General features: G+C 42.3%; 6 protein-coding genes; 3 read left to right on the top strand and 3 right to left on the bottom strand.

The window, feature by feature from the left end:
* Positions 1-3724: 3724 nt before the first annotated feature.
* Positions 3725-5473, top strand: FFUJ_11576 (uncharacterized protein; the record flags this gene model as incomplete). XM_023570489.1 has 5 exons in its annotated part: positions 3725-3753; positions 3807-4251; positions 4306-4649; positions 4706-5224; positions 5275-5473. 5 exons carry the CDS (start codon positions 3725-3727, stop codon positions 5471-5473), a joined length of 1536 nt encoding a protein of 511 aa, XP_023437595.1.
* Positions 5474-5557: 84 nt separating this feature from the next.
* FFUJ_11575 (related to wound-inducible protein AWI 31) lies at positions 5558-6859 on the bottom strand (the record flags this gene model as incomplete). XM_023570488.1 has 3 exons in its annotated part: positions 5558-5627; positions 5678-6779; positions 6829-6859. 3 exons carry the CDS (start codon positions 6857-6859, stop codon positions 5558-5560), a joined length of 1203 nt encoding a protein of 400 aa, XP_023437594.1.
* Positions 6860-7261: 402 nt separating this feature from the next.
* Positions 7262-8629, bottom strand: FFUJ_11574 (uncharacterized protein; the record flags this gene model as incomplete). The annotated part of the gene is made up of 1 exon (XM_023570487.1): positions 7262-8629. One exon carries the CDS (start codon positions 8627-8629, stop codon positions 7262-7264), a length of 1368 nt encoding a protein of 455 aa, XP_023437593.1.
* Positions 8630-9026: 397 nt separating this feature from the next.
* FFUJ_11573 (related to hexose transporter protein) lies at positions 9027-10738 on the top strand (the record flags this gene model as incomplete). XM_023570486.1 has 4 exons in its annotated part: positions 9027-9122; positions 9169-9941; positions 9993-10430; positions 10483-10738. The coding sequence occupies 4 exons, from the start codon at positions 9027-9029 to the stop codon at positions 10736-10738; spliced, it is 1563 nt and encodes a 520-aa protein (XP_023437592.1).
* Positions 10739-11563: 825 nt separating this feature from the next.
* FFUJ_11572 (uncharacterized protein) lies at positions 11564-13414 on the top strand (the record flags this gene model as incomplete). The annotated part of the gene is made up of 1 exon (XM_023570484.1): positions 11564-13414. One exon carries the CDS (start codon positions 11564-11566, stop codon positions 13412-13414), a length of 1851 nt encoding a protein of 616 aa, XP_023437591.1.
* A 281-nt stretch (positions 13415-13695) lies between these two features.
* Positions 13696-15610, bottom strand: FFUJ_11571 (related to Cytochrome P450 3A5; the record flags this gene model as incomplete). XM_023570483.1 has 7 exons in its annotated part: positions 13696-13849; positions 13918-13971; positions 14024-14574; positions 14623-14697; positions 14745-14877; positions 14942-15145; positions 15213-15610. The coding sequence occupies 7 exons, from the start codon at positions 15608-15610 to the stop codon at positions 13696-13698; spliced, it is 1569 nt and encodes a 522-aa protein (XP_023437590.1).
* Positions 15611-16943: the final 1333 nt, after the last annotated feature.

Raw genomic sequence — 16943 nt, 5'->3', positions numbered from 1 at the left:
TACTATATATAGTATATATATATATATATATATATATATATATATATATATATATATATATGCCCAATACCTTACTTAATTATCGCTAAGTTAGTGCTACTAACTCTTAATCTTTTTATTATATATACTTTTACTATATATTTAATAATTATAGAATTATATCTATTAAGCTATAGTAGCCTATAGGGAGCTCTGCGCTTACAAAAGGTAAAAATAAGCCCTAACTATTATAAAAGTCTTATTACTATAATTTAATTAAATAATAAGAGGTATACTCTCTTAATTCTCTAGAATATAAAGGTATTACTTAAGTATACTTTATAATATATTAGCTAATATATTAATATATAGCTATATAATATACTATAAGTATATATTAATTAATATATATATTTTAATCCCCTATACCTTTAATTTATTATAAGCATTAATTAACTAAATAAAGTTAGGCCTAAATACTATCTATTTAGTTTAATAGTATTATATTATATTCTATTAATTAGTTATATTTATAGGCATAAAGTTATAAAATGCTTTATATAGTGCCTATTAACTTAAAGATAGCTATTTTTACTAAATATAAATATAGAGATATATCTAACTAAATAACTATAATTTAGTATTTAGTAAGGCATTATTCTTAAAGAAATAGTATAATTTAATAAGTTACTCCTCTTTCTACTTAAGGATCTAATGCTATAAAAGGCTAAGGCTTTATTATATTTTAATTAGCCCTCTATTAGTTACTATAAAGCCTTCCTTTTATAACTAGAAAAGGATATTTTTATCTTTAAGAATATTTTTAAAGAAAAGCTTTTTAATATAATTTTATAATGCTTTAGTATTTTCTATTTAGGCCTAAGTTATATTAGATATTATCTAATCTAACTGCTAAGTCTAAAGATATTAATATAATACTTTATAAGAGGTAGAAATATTAAACTTAATTAAAATACGCTATATAATATTATCTGCAGTTATTTAGTTATAATACTTTTATTATTTAATTTAAATACAGAAAGCATTAAGGTTAATAAGGAGGCACTCTTTAGAGCTTATTATAAGGTTAAAAGAAAGATTAATATAATATAAAAAAATAAATTTATATTAAAAGGCTTAAAATAAGACTGTAAAGAATAATATATAGCCTTATACTATAATATATAGCCCTAAAATATAGTATATAAATATACTATATTAATTATAGCTAATAACACTAAAAAAAATATTTAAAATTACTTATAATAAGAAACTATAAGGTGCTATAAGGTACTATAAGGTACTATAAGATCTATATATATATCTATTATAAATATAATTTAAGAATATAATTAATTAATAAAGTAAGTTAATAAAAATATTAAACTTTTACTACTAGATATTATAATGCTTTATATACCCTATAGTTATCTATAATAGCCTATAATGCTCTATAGTGCTCTATATACCTATAATACTAGTTATAATTTATAACTTATAAGCTATATCCTTATAAAAATAAAGACCTAAAAACTAATTATAGGTAGCTAAAAGAAGTTAATACTATTTTAAATAGTTATATATAGAATTAAAATACTTTATTTACTGCCCTTTACCTTCTTAAACTTAAACTTGCCCTTACCTTTAAACTTCTTCTTCTTTTTTTTATAGTTAATAACTTTATAGAAGAATTAAGAGAGTCTATAATACTCTTTCTTAATAAAGTCCTTTAATATATCTATAGGGTCCTCTTTACTATTAAATAAAGAGTTACTATTATTACTAATAATAGAAATAGCATTAAATATAGCCTTATATTTCTTAGGAGTTACTATTAAATAAGTTAGTATAGAGATATATAAGGCATTATAAGTATATATCCCTAATATAGCTGTAGTTTAATCCTAAATAGTTCTAAAGGCAATTAATATAGCCCTTAAATAGAGCTATAATATAGTAATAGGTAAAAATACTATTACTAAATATATACTTATTATATAAAAGCAATTTAGGCATTATAAATCTATATAGATAATAAAGTATAGTATTAGCATTCTATAATAAGAATTTAAGTATATACTTAACCTTAAGGTTCTTACCTTTCTTTTTATATAAAAAGAGTAAGTTAGGCTCTTTAAGAAGCTATATAAATTAATATAATATAATATAAAATAGAAAGTAATTAAATATTTTACTTTATTTTTATTAAACTTTATATATATAAGGCCTTTATAGAAATAATTCTTTAATATATTTATATATACCTAAATAATTAATTATAAGTTTATAAAAGGGCATTTAGCCTTATAGTTAAAGATAAGGGTAGGAATTCTATTAACCTCTTTAGCTAAATACTTAAAAGTATAGTTATTAAAGTTATATTATAGAGCTTCCTTTATAGCTCTATAGTCTTTATTATTATTATATTTAAGAATATATAGCTAATATTTAAGTTATTCCTTTTTAATAATATAATCCTCTTTAAGAGCTTTATTATCTATTTCCTTTTTAATATAAATAAGTATTTCTATAAGCTTATTATAATATTGCTTTAATTTAATATACTTTACTTTAAACTTCTTAATAGTAATATAGGCTTTTTCAGCCTTTTTCTTTTAAGTAGTAATATAATTAGCTTTAAGCTTTTTCTTAAAGGTAATATATTTCTCTTTAGCCTTTTTAATAGCAATATAATTAGCTTTAGCCTTTTTAGTAGTAATATACTTAGCTTTAGCCTCTTTTATAGTAATATACTTAGCTTTAACCTCCTTTATAAAATAGGCTTCTTTAGCTTTATAGGCTAAGCACTTCCTTTTAGCCTTTATAGTTTTATAGAGAGGTATAATATTATAGAATTATATAAATCTTTATAATATCTAGATAGGTCCTTTAATTAAATATTAGTTTTAAGTTACTTATATAGTATACTAAAATATAAAAAATAAAAGATAAAAGAGATATAAAAATAAAGCCCTTAATTATATAACTTTAATTAATATAATATAAAGGTATAAAAAAGTATAAAGGTAAGGTAAGGGAAGGGTTAATATAGGCTAAAGCCTAATACCTTAATAGTCTAGCTTTAAATATAAAATTAAAAAGGGAATATACTTTAAATTACTTTAAAGTAAAATAAAAATAAAGCTTTAAAGTATATAAATTTAATAAGATATATATTAAGTTATAAAGGGCAATTATAGGTAAATATAATATACTAAAAGTAAGGATTTCTTATTTTATAAAATATAATAAATTTAAAGAATAAAAATAAAGCTAAACTTAAAATTAATAATAACTATTATAAAGTTATATAAAGCTATATAACCCTCTTAAGTAAGAGGCTATAATTAGGAAGACTTATATTTACCTTACTTATATTAAATTATAAGGAATATTAACTATGGCACTATACGGTATAGGGTCGGCCTATTAAGAGATGAATTTTGGCATAGATATCGATTTGGCCTTCCGTATATGTCCATCCAATCACAGCGCAGGTGATTATCGGGTCAGCTCGGTTGAGTTTGCGATCAGGTCCTCTCTTATTCCTCGCCGTCTAACCTTTGTGATAACCCTTGACAGAGCCAGTATGGAGCATCGTTCAAGCGCTGCAGTTGCCCTTCGTTCCACGCAGCGACCCCCGCGGAGTTGCCTGTCGTGCTCATCTCGTAAAGTAAAATGCGATAAATCGGTTCCGTGTTCACGATGCATCAAGCGTGGCCAGGCTGAATCATGTGTCAGGGAAATGGTCCTTGTTCGCGGCCAGGTAACCACGTCTGTGAACCATGCTCATCTTGTTTGTGTCGTTGAAGCTGATAAGATAATAGATGGCAAGACGGTCCCGAATCTCCTACATACCAAGAGCTCAAGGAAGAAAACGACCGTCTACGGCGAGAGATTGTAGCCCTCAGATCGCGGCAAGATCGCCAACCAATCATCGATCATGCACAAGCTCAGCGATTCGAAATCTTGCTGGATGAGGTACAGTACACCCCAGGTGAGCTTGATGATGGCTTATGGGAAAGCCTTGCCTCGGAATCCAACATCGACAAGTTACCTGTATTCAACTGGGCGGATATCATACTGCCCGATGCGGATTCCAGCAACAAACTCGTAGAGTTTGATAGGACGTGGAACTCTTGGGTACATTATGCCTTGGAGTATCCTCAGTTCAAGGACGAATGTGACCATTTTGTTAGCAGTTTAGAGAATGGGTTGGCACTCGATAAGGCTGACCTTCCATGGCTCGCTCTCTACTTCAGTGTTCTCAGTGTAAGTTAATATATATCTGGCAGGTACCAGGAACATAACTGACTGGCGCTGTAGACAGCGCTTTTGATGATGGAAGACAATGAGGCTCAAAGTTTGCAGCTACCAAATGACCTCTCCATGGAGCAGGTGTCGCAGAATTGGTACGAAGCTGCCATATTCTGTCTACACAAAGCAGACTTCCTGCGAGTCGCCAATGTACACAATGTGCAAGCAATAGCTGTTCTGTGCATGACCTTCAATAACCGTGGAGATTCAGAGATGGGGCACCACTTGCGAGTTTCTGCTATCCGGATTGCCCAAACTCTAAGCTTAGGTCAAGACGATAACGAAAGAGAAGGGCGGCATCTCAGCATTGAAGCAGAGCGTCGTCTATGGTGGACGCTAGTAATATGCGAGTGGTAAGGTTGCACACCATCAATATGGGTCCAAGGCTAATTGCCTGCTTTGAAATCAGGTTGAACTTGACGCATCAATCACCAGCCCTAGACGAATCGGACTTCAGCATCCCCCTACCATCGACTTCTCACCCTACGCCGCAAGGAGGTCTTGTAGACCCTGTCCACTATCACATATTCATGGCCCGGACATCCCAGGTCATATATATATTCCGCATATCGCTGAAATACGGCTCAAAGTCACTGAATAATGTCGCCAACATTGTCAAGGCTGCGGATGAGGGCTTAGCAAGTATCATTGACACCCTGCCGAGCCACTTGCAACCCGAGAGTGACGCAGCCACTAACGAAGACATACAAGCCCTTGAGGCCACTCAACCTTGGATCAAATGGCAGCGCTACGACCTGACTCTCGTGTTGTTGCACCTCCGAATGCATATTAACCGCGTGCTTCAAAAGAAGTGGCTATCATCTCCCGAGGAAAACCATTGGGCACGAACAGTCAGCGTTACCTCTGCCATGAGCCTCATCTGGATTAACCGAAGCTGGGACCAGCCGGCATCAACCAGAAAGCAGTGGTAAGACAACCCCGCCCATACGTTTACTTGTAGCATACTGAATTTTCAAGGGCGCTGTCGTATCATATTTACTCTTCTGCCATGTTTCTATTGCGGGAATGCCAAAATACTAGCTCCAAGGATAACCGGGAGTACCTCGAGGCTATTGAAGCTGGGCTTGTCTTGCTGGACGCTGTTGAGTCACACAACCTACTAGCTCGGCATGCTGCTCAAGTCTTGAGGAAAAGCATCAATGAAGCCAGTACATAAATGGCTTTGAAGTTTTGAGATTTTGCTGAACTATCCATCTTTTTATAGATACTAGGCCGCTTTACTTGGCATGGAGCAACAAGCTCAGGGAAGAACTTTGGCATCTTTCAGGGTACCAAAAACCTTGCTCAGGGCCTCCCAACTATCCTCATATCTTCTCCAATGTTAGCAAGTCTCAGAGTCTCTGATGGACGGTCAACTTACCCAGTCCAACCAAGCTTTCGCGCTTTGCTCATACTGATCACTAGATCATAATTCCTACCCAGCACAAAACCTAGGAATCCCCACGTAGCCTCTTCCAATGCCTTTTCATCCAAGCCCTCCCGCTTAGCAAGTTTCTTCCAAGCTTCCTTTACCTCATCCTGCTGGCTCCATTTCGTTAAATCGATCGTCTGCTCCATCTTGCCTGGTCTGGTGACACCCTTGAGTCCGGATCTCTCCTCATGCAAGCTGAGTGGAGTGATAGGATTTAAATCAGTGGATGAGCTCAGCGGATGTGACTTTTGAAATTGCGAGACATCCACCCTCATACCAAATAGTTCTGCGACTTTGGGCCATAGATTCTGCCAGCTCTCAACATCACCATTGACGACGTTGAAAGCCTCATTGGCAGCCGAAGGTTCAAGCACGGCCCACTCACAAAACCTTGCATGAAGGTCGGCGCTTGTGAAACAATCGAACCCAGTGTAGAACCTCTCCGAACCAGGGAAGATAAGATCTTTACCAAGCTCTTTGCTGGTTGCCGCATAAATGCCAACTGCCGTAGCTAGGTTCATGAAGTTTCCTCGTGCATAGCCAATAACGTCGTTAGGATAAGTGACATTCCAGCTTATACGGCCATTTGACTGGTCGCAAAACTTCTTCAGAATATCCTGCTGACGGTAGTAGAAGTTGGGCGGAAACGCTGACTGGTCGGTTTGCCAAGGATCAGACTCGAGCATGGGATTCTTGACGGGTCCTAAATGAACGCCATATTGCTTCGCACCCGTAACAAGCAGGAATCTCTTGAGCTTTTCGTCAATACCACTCTTAACGAGGGCATCTAGAAACGCCTGTAGCATATCACCATTGACGTCCCAATTCTTCTGTTCATCTGCCTTCTGGAGGTAAGCGGCAAAAAAGACATATTCAGCCGTGATACCTTGAAGGTTCTTGGCTACCTCATCGGCGTTCCCAGTGAGGTCAATGTGTCTATGTTCAACATTGGAAGGGAACTCTTCTTTTTGAGAACGTGAAAGAGAATAGACCCTGCTCCATTTTTGGGGGTTCTGGCCAAGCTGATGAACAATCTCTCGGCCCAGAATCCCTATCGTGACTGTAAGATATGCAGCATTGATTATGGCATAATCACCTACCTGTGGCTCCAACGACAATAGCAGTCGACATTTTGTGTGATTATTCTCGACAAAGCTCCTGTATCTTGGGACTGAATTGTTGGTAGGATGATAAAATAGATGGGAGTTGTCTGCTCATGTTGGGATTATGTGCTGACACTCTTCGCGACAGGCGCCACAATGAGATCAGTCATACATCACTCTTCCACCATCCACACTGTGATGACCAATTCATTACAAAGACAATGAGACTCTGAATAATACAATTACTGTACATTACAACGTTTTTAGGTTGAACTAAGCAAAGTGGCCTTTGAACGATAGTCCAATGCCAAAAACAAGATTTCGACAATATTACAGAACCACGGGCAGATTATTATGAGCTTAGCCTGTCAGAATAATTTACTTCTCACACGACACGTATTTTTTCGTCTTTCGAGGTGTCATGCCATATTTACAGTAGGTGGAATCCGAAAGCTTTGCGTGCTTCATCATTCAGACCATCAAGGCCCACATATCCTTTCAGCGTGCTCTCATCCAGATCATTTCCATCAGCGTAATCAGTAGAAGGTCTTCCTTCTAGTGTAGCATGAAGCTGCTCTTTAACGTAGGCTTCGTTCGCTGGTGTTGTGGGGCACGCAGCTATGAAGGCCACCGACGCGTTGTTCGTTCCAAGGTGCTCGGTATCAACAGCATGGCAAACCTTGAAGTTCATGTCAGATGATTGGGCGGAAATCATAAGAAAAGATTCACTTACATCGCAATGCCACCAGACTGTATCTCCAGGTTGTACCTCTGGCATATGAACAAGGCATTCTTCGAGCCTCAGATGAGGATGGGATGACCGACTCAAGCGCTGACTTTCTGGCTTCATAGTTCCCGGGAACCAACCCGTCAAGTCGTCAAACGTCCACTTCTCAGCGTCCATTATATGATCTAGATCGTTCGGTGGGCTAAAGAAGGGTCGCAGAAGGAGGTATGCGATAACAGTCTTAATATTGGGATATATCATAATAGTCCCCTCTCTTGGGGCCGTTGGCGTCAACGCAGTCCATCCTTGAAACGTGCGCAACACTGTAGAGTGAGCAAGGCCCTTGTAAAGCTCTTGATTGGCATTCTTTCTCGCTTCCAGATCATAGGCATCATGATCTTCTGGCTTGCCAGAAAAGATATTATCGTAGACTTTCCGGTAAGTTGGATCAGCCCAGCGGCACAAACTTCCAGCATCAATATGAGGACCCAACCCAAGGAACGGCTGGCCTGGCGCACGATCGCGAATTCCATCAAGGTAGACAAGAGCGTCGGGTGAGGTATCTTCGGCAGAGTACTTCCAAAGCTCATTCAGCTTTCTCTGCAACTTCAAGTGATCTGGGTGAGAGCGAAGCGTATTTTGCGTTGGTGAGTTGTATAAAACCAGCATTGAGGGGCTTTCCTTGGGCCATGCTTGTATAGAGTCTTTGTTATCCGCGACATAAGTCTTGAGGTCTGAGTAAAGTGTTGTCGCTTTTTCCTTGGGAACAGTGTTGCGACAGACGAACGAGCCGATTCTCTTGATCCTCGCCTCTTGCTCTGGTAAGAAGCCATCTTCAATAATTTGTTGAGTGTCGAAGACGGGTATAATATTGTTTCCCTTCTCAATAATCTCATCAGTGACTCTTTCGAGCTCTTTGCAGACCTCAATCCAGCTTTGTTGAAGCGCCTCAGCCCCATACTCACTGATGATCGCTTTCTTGACCTCTAGGAACTCAGGGTCTTTGGAGGACGCTGCATTCTCAGATGTGTACTCAGGCCACGCAGGCCACCGTCGAATAGGTCCAGGCATTTTGATAAGTTTCTGATTGAAAGAGGTTAAAATTTACGGTTCGGTGATATCCTATCCTTTTATCTCTTAGCTCTATATCATGTCTCTGACTTGGACTTGCTTGATTGACAGATAACTCACTAGTGGGTGAGCTCGGCCGAGCTCGACCGACTTCGGCTCAGATCGTGAAGCTATTGGTCAGGACTCAATCAAATCGTTATCTCCCCAGGATCTAGATCCGATGCGGGGAGCTGCCGGCATGATAAGACCAATTCCCTGGGTTCTGTCTTGCCCAGACTTGATAAGCCAATGATCATAGACGTTTTTCTTCCAAGATATAAGATGCACCCTGTAACCGACTACGAAAAAGAGCCAAACTCCTGGTTCGGTTCATCATTCAACGGCGGCCATCTCAATCATGACATTTGAACGTAAACATGTCTCGAGGCTTGTGCCTACAGATCACAAGATCCTCATGCCTCTCCTTCTGGCGGTAACCATCGTGAACTCGGCTGTACGTACGGATCCACTCCTCTGCAGAGTCCGCTAACAATAAATAGACACTGGGTTACGACTCGTCCGTTATGAATGGCCTGTTGATCTTGCCGTCCTACTCCGAATACTTCCACTTGACAACGGCCACTGAAGGTCTCAATAATGCGGCCAATTGGATGGGCAGCATCTTCGGTGCTTTTCTCATGGGCCCTATTCCCGACCACTTCGGCCGCCGACGTGCAATCTACATCGCATCCATCGTAACCACAATTGGCATCATATTGCAGGCTGCTGCTCAAAACATACCCATGTTTGTGGTCGCCCGTTTTCTTGTTGGTGTGGGATCCGCTATCAGTAATGGCGCTGCACCAACCCTTCTCGGCGAGTTGCTCCCTCCGCGTCGACGAGCTCGTGTTCTTGGTTTGTTCTTCTCCTGCTTTTACGTCGGTAGTCTGGCCTCGGCAATTATCAACTACGGAAGTCAAAACATACAGAGTACATGGGCTTGGCGACTACCTTCACTTCTCCAGTTTGTTCCCAGCTTATGGGCTGTTATGATCGTTCCATTCGTGCCGGAATCTCCACGATGGTTGATCTCTAAGGATCGGAACGAGGAAGCGCTCGAGGTTCTCGTCATCATGCAAGGAAAGGACAAGACTGACCTTCAGAAGGGAAGTGAGCAGCTGGAAGAAATCAGAAGCACAATCCTGCGCGAAGCTCAAGAATATCCTCGCAACCCTTGGAGGGAGATGATTTCCAGTGGGCCCAACAGGCGCAGACTGGCGATTCTATGCAGCTTTGGACCCATGATCAACTTGTTTGGTAACTTCATCATATCGTAAGTCATGCCATTTGAACAGTGCTTGATCCATCAATCTGACAATTGCAGCTTCTACCTCACCAAGATCCTTAATCAGGCGGGCATAACCAACACGACAACTCAAACACAGATCCAGGTCATCATCAACTGCTGGTCATTCGCGGTCGCTGTACTCGGCAGTTTCATGCTTGACTTTCTTGGGCGCAGATTACAGACTTTCATTGGTGTTGGGGGCATGGTTGTTACCCTCTTGCTCATCGGTGGTCTCATCAAGCGTAGGTTCCAGTATTTGTTTAGCCTGATGCTTGTTAACGAAATTTCCAAAGGTTTCGGCGAAAGCACCAACAATTCCGCCATATACGGGACTATTGCTGTCATTTTTCTCTTCCAAGGATTTTACGCATTTTCGATCACTCCAATGACAAGCTTGTATCCAACCGAGGTCTCGCCATTCAAACTTCGTGCTACCGGCATCGCCATCTTCCGCATGCTTGACTCTAGTGCTGGGTATAACAGATCCGTGTCCCATATTTTACTACTCACTAACATTATCACCTAGCCTCCTTGCTTCCTTTGCCATGGCTTATGCAATGGCTGATCTGGGATGGAAGTTCTACTTCATCAATGCTTCATGGGACTTCATATTTCTTATCGTCGCTTATTTCACCTTCGCGGAAACGAAGGGTTTGGAACTCGAAGAGATCAATGCGAAATTCGGGGACTCGACTGTGGTGGAGGCTGTGGTGGAAGACTCCGCATCCAATGGCATGGATAGTAAGGATGAGGGCTGGATGGTAAAAATGCAGCCCCAGTAGTCCCGCAACAGGTATTCATTCCGCCGGCTAGAGCTTCTTGGCAAATAGTTATAACAGAAGAGGGAAATCCATAATTGGTTCTCTAATAACACTTTGATGCCCTTGTTTCTCTGAAAGCAACTAGTCCTAGGCCACTCGGCATATCCACCGGGATTTGAGTTGCTTCCCACCGGAAACGACGACTGCTCCCACCGGGATGCGACCCCAAACCCCTCACGAGCATCATGACATTCTTTACTGACCTTCCCCATATAGATCGGATCTCCCTTCTCCGCATCTACAGTTCCTGACATAGGACAAGCTTCATCTCGCATTCGACCTACATTGGCGCGGCAGTCTAAACTAAGCATAATGTCTAAGCTCTGCACCATCACCGACAAGTGTCCAGCTTGCGAACCGGATCATGAAGCATTGGCGCGCCACTGTGTCTGAGACATGGTATTGTATGTTCCCCAGAGTTTACATTACGGGTCGCTTGATGTAGATCACTGCCATGACGCAGCATTGGTGCGCGTATTTTATCCAATTAATCACGAGCAGATGTTTTGTGTTTCCTATTTGTGGAACAGAAATCTTGTGGCATATCATCAGTCAAAGCATCGGCTAAATGCCGTATGGAAGGTCCCCCCGGATCTGCAGATGTAACATTAAACTTGGCGCTCCAATAACGATCTGAGCTCAGGCTCAATTCAACTGCGATATGGGATAAGGAGTTTTCTGATTCCGGGACTTATGGGTATCGATGTCATGGATATATAAACAGCTGCTGATCCGGCGTAACATCCGCTTCATCAAGCCGGCCGATCAACGAAAACCAGCTCCATCATGGTCGTTGTCAAAGCCTCAGCCCTCTTTTTGGGCCTTGCGTCCCTGATTCTTCCTGTCAGCGGTCAAGCAGTCAACGACGTGGCTGACGCCTTCGACTTGACCCAGGTCTCCCTCACAGATAGTCGCTGGATGGACAATCAGAACCGGACATTGAACTACCTTCTCTCGGTTGACCCTGATCGTCTTCTCTACGTGTTTCGTAAGAACCATGGCGTCGATACAAAGGGCGCACAGACAAACGGCGGCTGGGACGCACCCGACTTTCCTTTTCGCAGCCATGTCCAAGGCCATTTTCTTTCAGCCTGGACACAATGCTATGCTTCAGCAGGAGTCAAAGAATGTGGCGATAGAGCTACGTACTTTGTGCAGGAGCTCGCAAAATGCCAAGCCAACAACGGAAAGGCTGGCTTTAGTAAGGGGTATCTATCCGGTTTCCCCGAAACAGACATCTCTAAAGTCGAAGACCGGACGCTCAACAATGGAAATGTCCCTTACTACGCTATCCACAAGACTCTTGCGGGGCTGCTAGATGTTTATCGCCGTATGGGTGATCAGACCGCCAAAGACACCATGCTGTCACTTGCCAGTTGGGTAGACACTCGCACCTCGAAGTTGAGCTACAGTCAGATGCAGAGCATGCTGCAGACTGAATTTGGTGGAATGAACGAAGTCCTCGCTGATATCGCTTTTTACACCAAAGATACGAAGTGGCTCAAGGTCGCCCAGCGCTTTGATCATGCTGTCATTTTCGACCCTCTACTGCAGAACACCGACAAACTCTCTGGCCTGCACGCCAATACCCAACTTCCCAAGTGGATCGGTGCTCTGCGCGAGTACAAGGTCGGCGGTGATAAGAAGTACCTCGACATTGGCCGCAACGCATGGAACATAGTTGTCAACAAGCACACCTACGCCATTGGTGGAAACAGTCAAGCCGAGCATTTCAGAGCTCCCGATGCTATTGCTGGGTACCTCACTGATGATACTTGCGAAGCTTGCAACAGCTACAACATGCTGAAGCTCACTCGCGAGCTCTGGGCACTGAACCCAACTGACGCCTCTTACTTTGACTTTTATGAGAAGGCTCTTTTGAATCACCTACTTGGTCAGCAAGATCCTAGCAGCAATCACGGACATGTTACATACTTCACGCCTCTCAAGGCAGGCGGTCGTCGCGGAGTTGGTCCTGCTTGGGGTGGCGGTACCTGGAGTACCGACTACAACTCCTTCTGGTGCTGCCAAGGTACAGGGGTTGAGACCAACACCAAACTCATGGACTCGATCTACTTTCACACTTCTGACACTCTTTATGTCAACCTCTTCACTCCTTCGAAGCTCAACTGGTCTCAGAAGAAGGTGTCTATAACTCAGACGACTGACTTCCCCGAAAGTGATACATCGACATTCAAGATCACCGGTGACACCAGTGAATGGACTCTCGCAGTCCGCATCCCATCTTGGACCTCTAAGGCCTCCATCAAAATCAACGGCCAAGCTTCGAATGTGGCCATAGAATCTGGCAAGTACGCTACGATCAAGAGACAGTGGAAGTCTGGGGATACTGTTACTGTCCAACTCCCTATGAGCTTGCACACCGTTGCCGCGAACGATGATCAGACCTTGGGTGCGATTTCCTTTGGTCCTGTCATTCTCGCTGGTAATTATGGCCAGTCTACCCTGAACGGCAACCCTGCGATTGACTTAGCCAGTATTAAGCGGAAGAGTAACGCTGGTCTGACTTTTGAAGCTACGTCTGGTGGCAAGGCTGTCGAATTGGGTCCATTCTATGACGCTCAGGGCTTCAACTACGCTGTTTACTGGAAGCTGGGTGGCAAGCTTTCAGGTTGATGGACCTGTAAAGGGCTTGAGGAGGATTGAGACATGGTAGTAGTTATAAGCTGGAAAAGGGGTTTCCTGGGAAGTATATGAGCTCTTTTCTTTAGACTCTAGTTCGAGTATACAACCAAGGCTTATCGTCTCAAAAGTTCAAACTAAATGCCCAGACGATGACCTTCTAATATGATAAACGGCGTATCGATGTGCTAAATCACTATTTTATTGCCCTAACCATAAAAGCGACTGTCTATTCCTTATTTTTGTAACATCAACGCCTCAATAGATGCTTCAGGTCACTTCCGCTTCTGCAGAATCACGTTCCAGTGGCCAGTATGGAACTGCATAGTAATAAACTGACGGAAGTCAACAATCTGCCCTGGCACTTCTGTGATTTCGTATCTGGTGAGAAGATTGGCAGCAATCATTCTCATCTCCGCCCAGGCAAAACTGCGAAGAAGTCAAGAGTTAGTAGAATAGCCAATTATTTTCGAAATCTTCAAGGTAAGAAGACTCACTTGATTCCGATACAAGAGTGTCTTCCGGAAGAGAAGGGAAAGTACGCGGTTGTACTACCAGACATGATCAGCATGAGGTCCATCTAGATAAGGCGTTGCAACATACTCAGCGGCAGGGTAATCGCCTCTCTCGTCGTCAGGGAGCCACCTCTCAGGGATGAATGTCAATGCATCTGGCCAGTGATCTTCGTTGCGATGAAGATCTCGATATGAGGCAGAGACCACTGTGTGCGGAGGCAAGTCATATCCCATCAGGTTGACCCACTGGTCGCCAGTGCGGCGACCCATCTCGGATGCAATGGGATGCAGTCGAAGGTTTTCTTTGATGCAAGCCTCCAGGTATTGGTAGTCCTTTGAATCTCGCACAGTCTTGCTGACAATGATGTCGTCGATATCTTCATGACTGATAACAGGGAGGGATGCAAGAAGCTTGGCACGAGCTCGAGGGTTGCGTGCAAGCTCTAGGAACAAACAGGCGATAGTACCAGAAGTTGTTTCTGAGCCAGCGAGGAGCAGTTCGGACATCTGGTCTAGAATATCCCTCGACGTCATCGTTGCATCGGTATCTGGCCTTTTACCATTTTCGATGAGATGCTGAAGGAGATCTGGCGAGTGTTGCTTCTCTACTGAGCGCTGACGAACAATTGAGTCGATAGCCTTTGAACGTTAGCGACAACGAAAGTAGGAGCAGAAGATCATTTTTACCATAATCATTTGCTTGGGCCAGTCAAACTCGACATTGCATCCAATTCGTCGTAGAAATCTCTTGACATAGACGTACTGGGAAACATCAGTAATGCATTCATGAGTGATGCTCGGAATAGTACCTTGTATCTGTCTGCCAGACCATCAAAGATGGCTCCCGGAATGGACTTCCATATCTCGTCCATCTGTGGATCGTCAGATGCTTCATTGGGCTTTACCTGCCCGAAGCCCTTGCTGAATGAGCTTTCCCCCATACTATAGCACGTGTTAGTATTAACACATACCAATGCCGAAATTCATTGTTGCTCTTCAAACGTACATATCAAGCGCCACCTTGTGGAGGTCATCCATGAGATCAGTCTGGACACCTTCTATAGTCGAAGCACTTCCATTCAGAAGCGTCACGTAGTTTTGAAGAAGGTCACGCATTACGCCCTTGAAGACTGTCTCCAAATTATCCACATAACCCACTGTGAACGCTGGAGAAAGGAACCTCTTGAGGCGCTTATGGGGATGGAATCGACTGTATAGCTATTAGAATCATTCGTCTTTGGGTCCTAATATTGTCAAATCCGGATTTTTATACTTACATTTCACCAAAGAGGCCGGGACTCGTTCGGTCTCGAGAAATCTCGGCATACATGGCAACCTTGGGTAGGTCAATGGTTGACAGTATCTGCTTCAGAGACTCTTTGTCGGAAACCCAGATATGCCTTGGACCAAGACGACATATCGGGCCATATTTTGTGTGACTGCGTTGTACAAGCTTCCAAATTTCACCTGTAGAAAACAGATATCGTAGATGCAAAGTAGTCAATGGCGCGTACCATAGTCCCGGAATCTTTTGAAGAGGAGAACGAACAGCACGAAAGATACCGAGAAGTGTCGAAGCCAGAATGTATGTGAGGATGGTGACGGCTAAGGCAATGAGTTGAAGATGAATCTTGGAGAAGTTTGAGCGAATTGACTCAACAAGAGGGGAATCCATTTTGTAGCCCCTTTTGTGAAACTATAGTCATACGAGGGATGCTATGATATTTGTGTGTGTTATATACCGTTCCGACTCTAGTATGCTGGTAGTATCTAAGATAAGCTCGATGGGGTTAGTCACAAGTGATAGCATCATTCAATCGTAGTATTATGAGATAGTGCACGAAGAAGCCTCGTTTCATAAAAGGACTGAGGACATGGCGCTCGGCACCCGAAATGCTTCAGCCCCAGACTATCTCGACTTAAGTAGGGATGGCAATTATGCAACTAACTAACTGATTATCCCGCACGATCGATAGTGTACGAAACTTGATTCGCCGTGAATAAATGTCTCAGCATAGAGATGCCCGGGCCCGTGGTGAACATAAAGCATTGACGTGGCGTTAACCTAGTGACGTCGGCTCATATCTTGCCAATCTCGTATCTTCATGCAACTTTTACTTCGAGCCTTGTTATCCTCTCCACCGGGACGGCCTTTAGTTGCATAACAGAAGGTCTCCTCGCCCCAGTTACCTTTGGAGTCTCCGTGTGGGGGATGAGCAGGCAAGTCAGGGCGCGTCGGCGCCTGATCATGCACGACCCTTAACTGATCGACAGCCGTAGTTGACCTACCAAATACATGGTGGAAGTTTAAAGTTTGGTACCAGAGTTCCTTGTTCTACGTAGTGCCCTGGCTAGCCTGGACCGCCTGTGGAGGACTGTCGATCAAATTTATGGAGTAGGGGTACCCTCTTTCTCATCATACTACCCCAGTTAGGTAACATGTCATATACATATTAGCTCTTAGACATTTTCTTATGCAGTTGCTGATAGGTAATGGCCGCATCCGTATCGTATGATTGTTAGCCTTGTTATATGCCGTCCCTCGTATAGCCATTGTATACGCGCTTTAAGCCTTAGCGTGAGGCATTGGCATCCGTTAGACCATCCGAGGAATGTCGGCAGTTGCTGATAGGTAATAGCCGCATCCGTATCGTATGATTGTTAGCCTTGTTATATGCCGTCCCTTGTATAGCCATTGTATACGCGCTTTGAGCCTTAGCGTGAGGCATTGGCATCCGTTAGACCATCCGAGGAATGTCGGCAGTTGCTGATAGGTAATGGCCGCATCCGTATCGTATGATTGTTAGCCTTGTTATATGCCGTCCCTTATATAGCCATTGTATACGCGCTTTAAGCCTTAGCGTGAGGCATTGGCATCCGTTAGACCATCTGAGGAATGTCGGCAGTTGCTGATAGGTAATGGCCGTATCTGTATCGTATGATTGTTAGCCTTATTATATGCCGTCTCTCGTATAGCTATTATATACGCGCTTTGAGCCTTAGCGTGA

Source organism: Fusarium fujikuroi, chromosome FFUJ_chr11 (genome assembly GCF_900079805.1).
Source record: "Fusarium fujikuroi IMI 58289 draft genome, chromosome FFUJ_chr11".
NCBI classification, from domain to species: Eukaryota; Fungi; Ascomycota; class Sordariomycetes; order Hypocreales; family Nectriaceae; genus Fusarium; species Fusarium fujikuroi.
The sequence above is the reverse complement of the archived record's forward strand: the minus strand, read 5'-3'. Positions and strand labels throughout refer to the sequence as shown.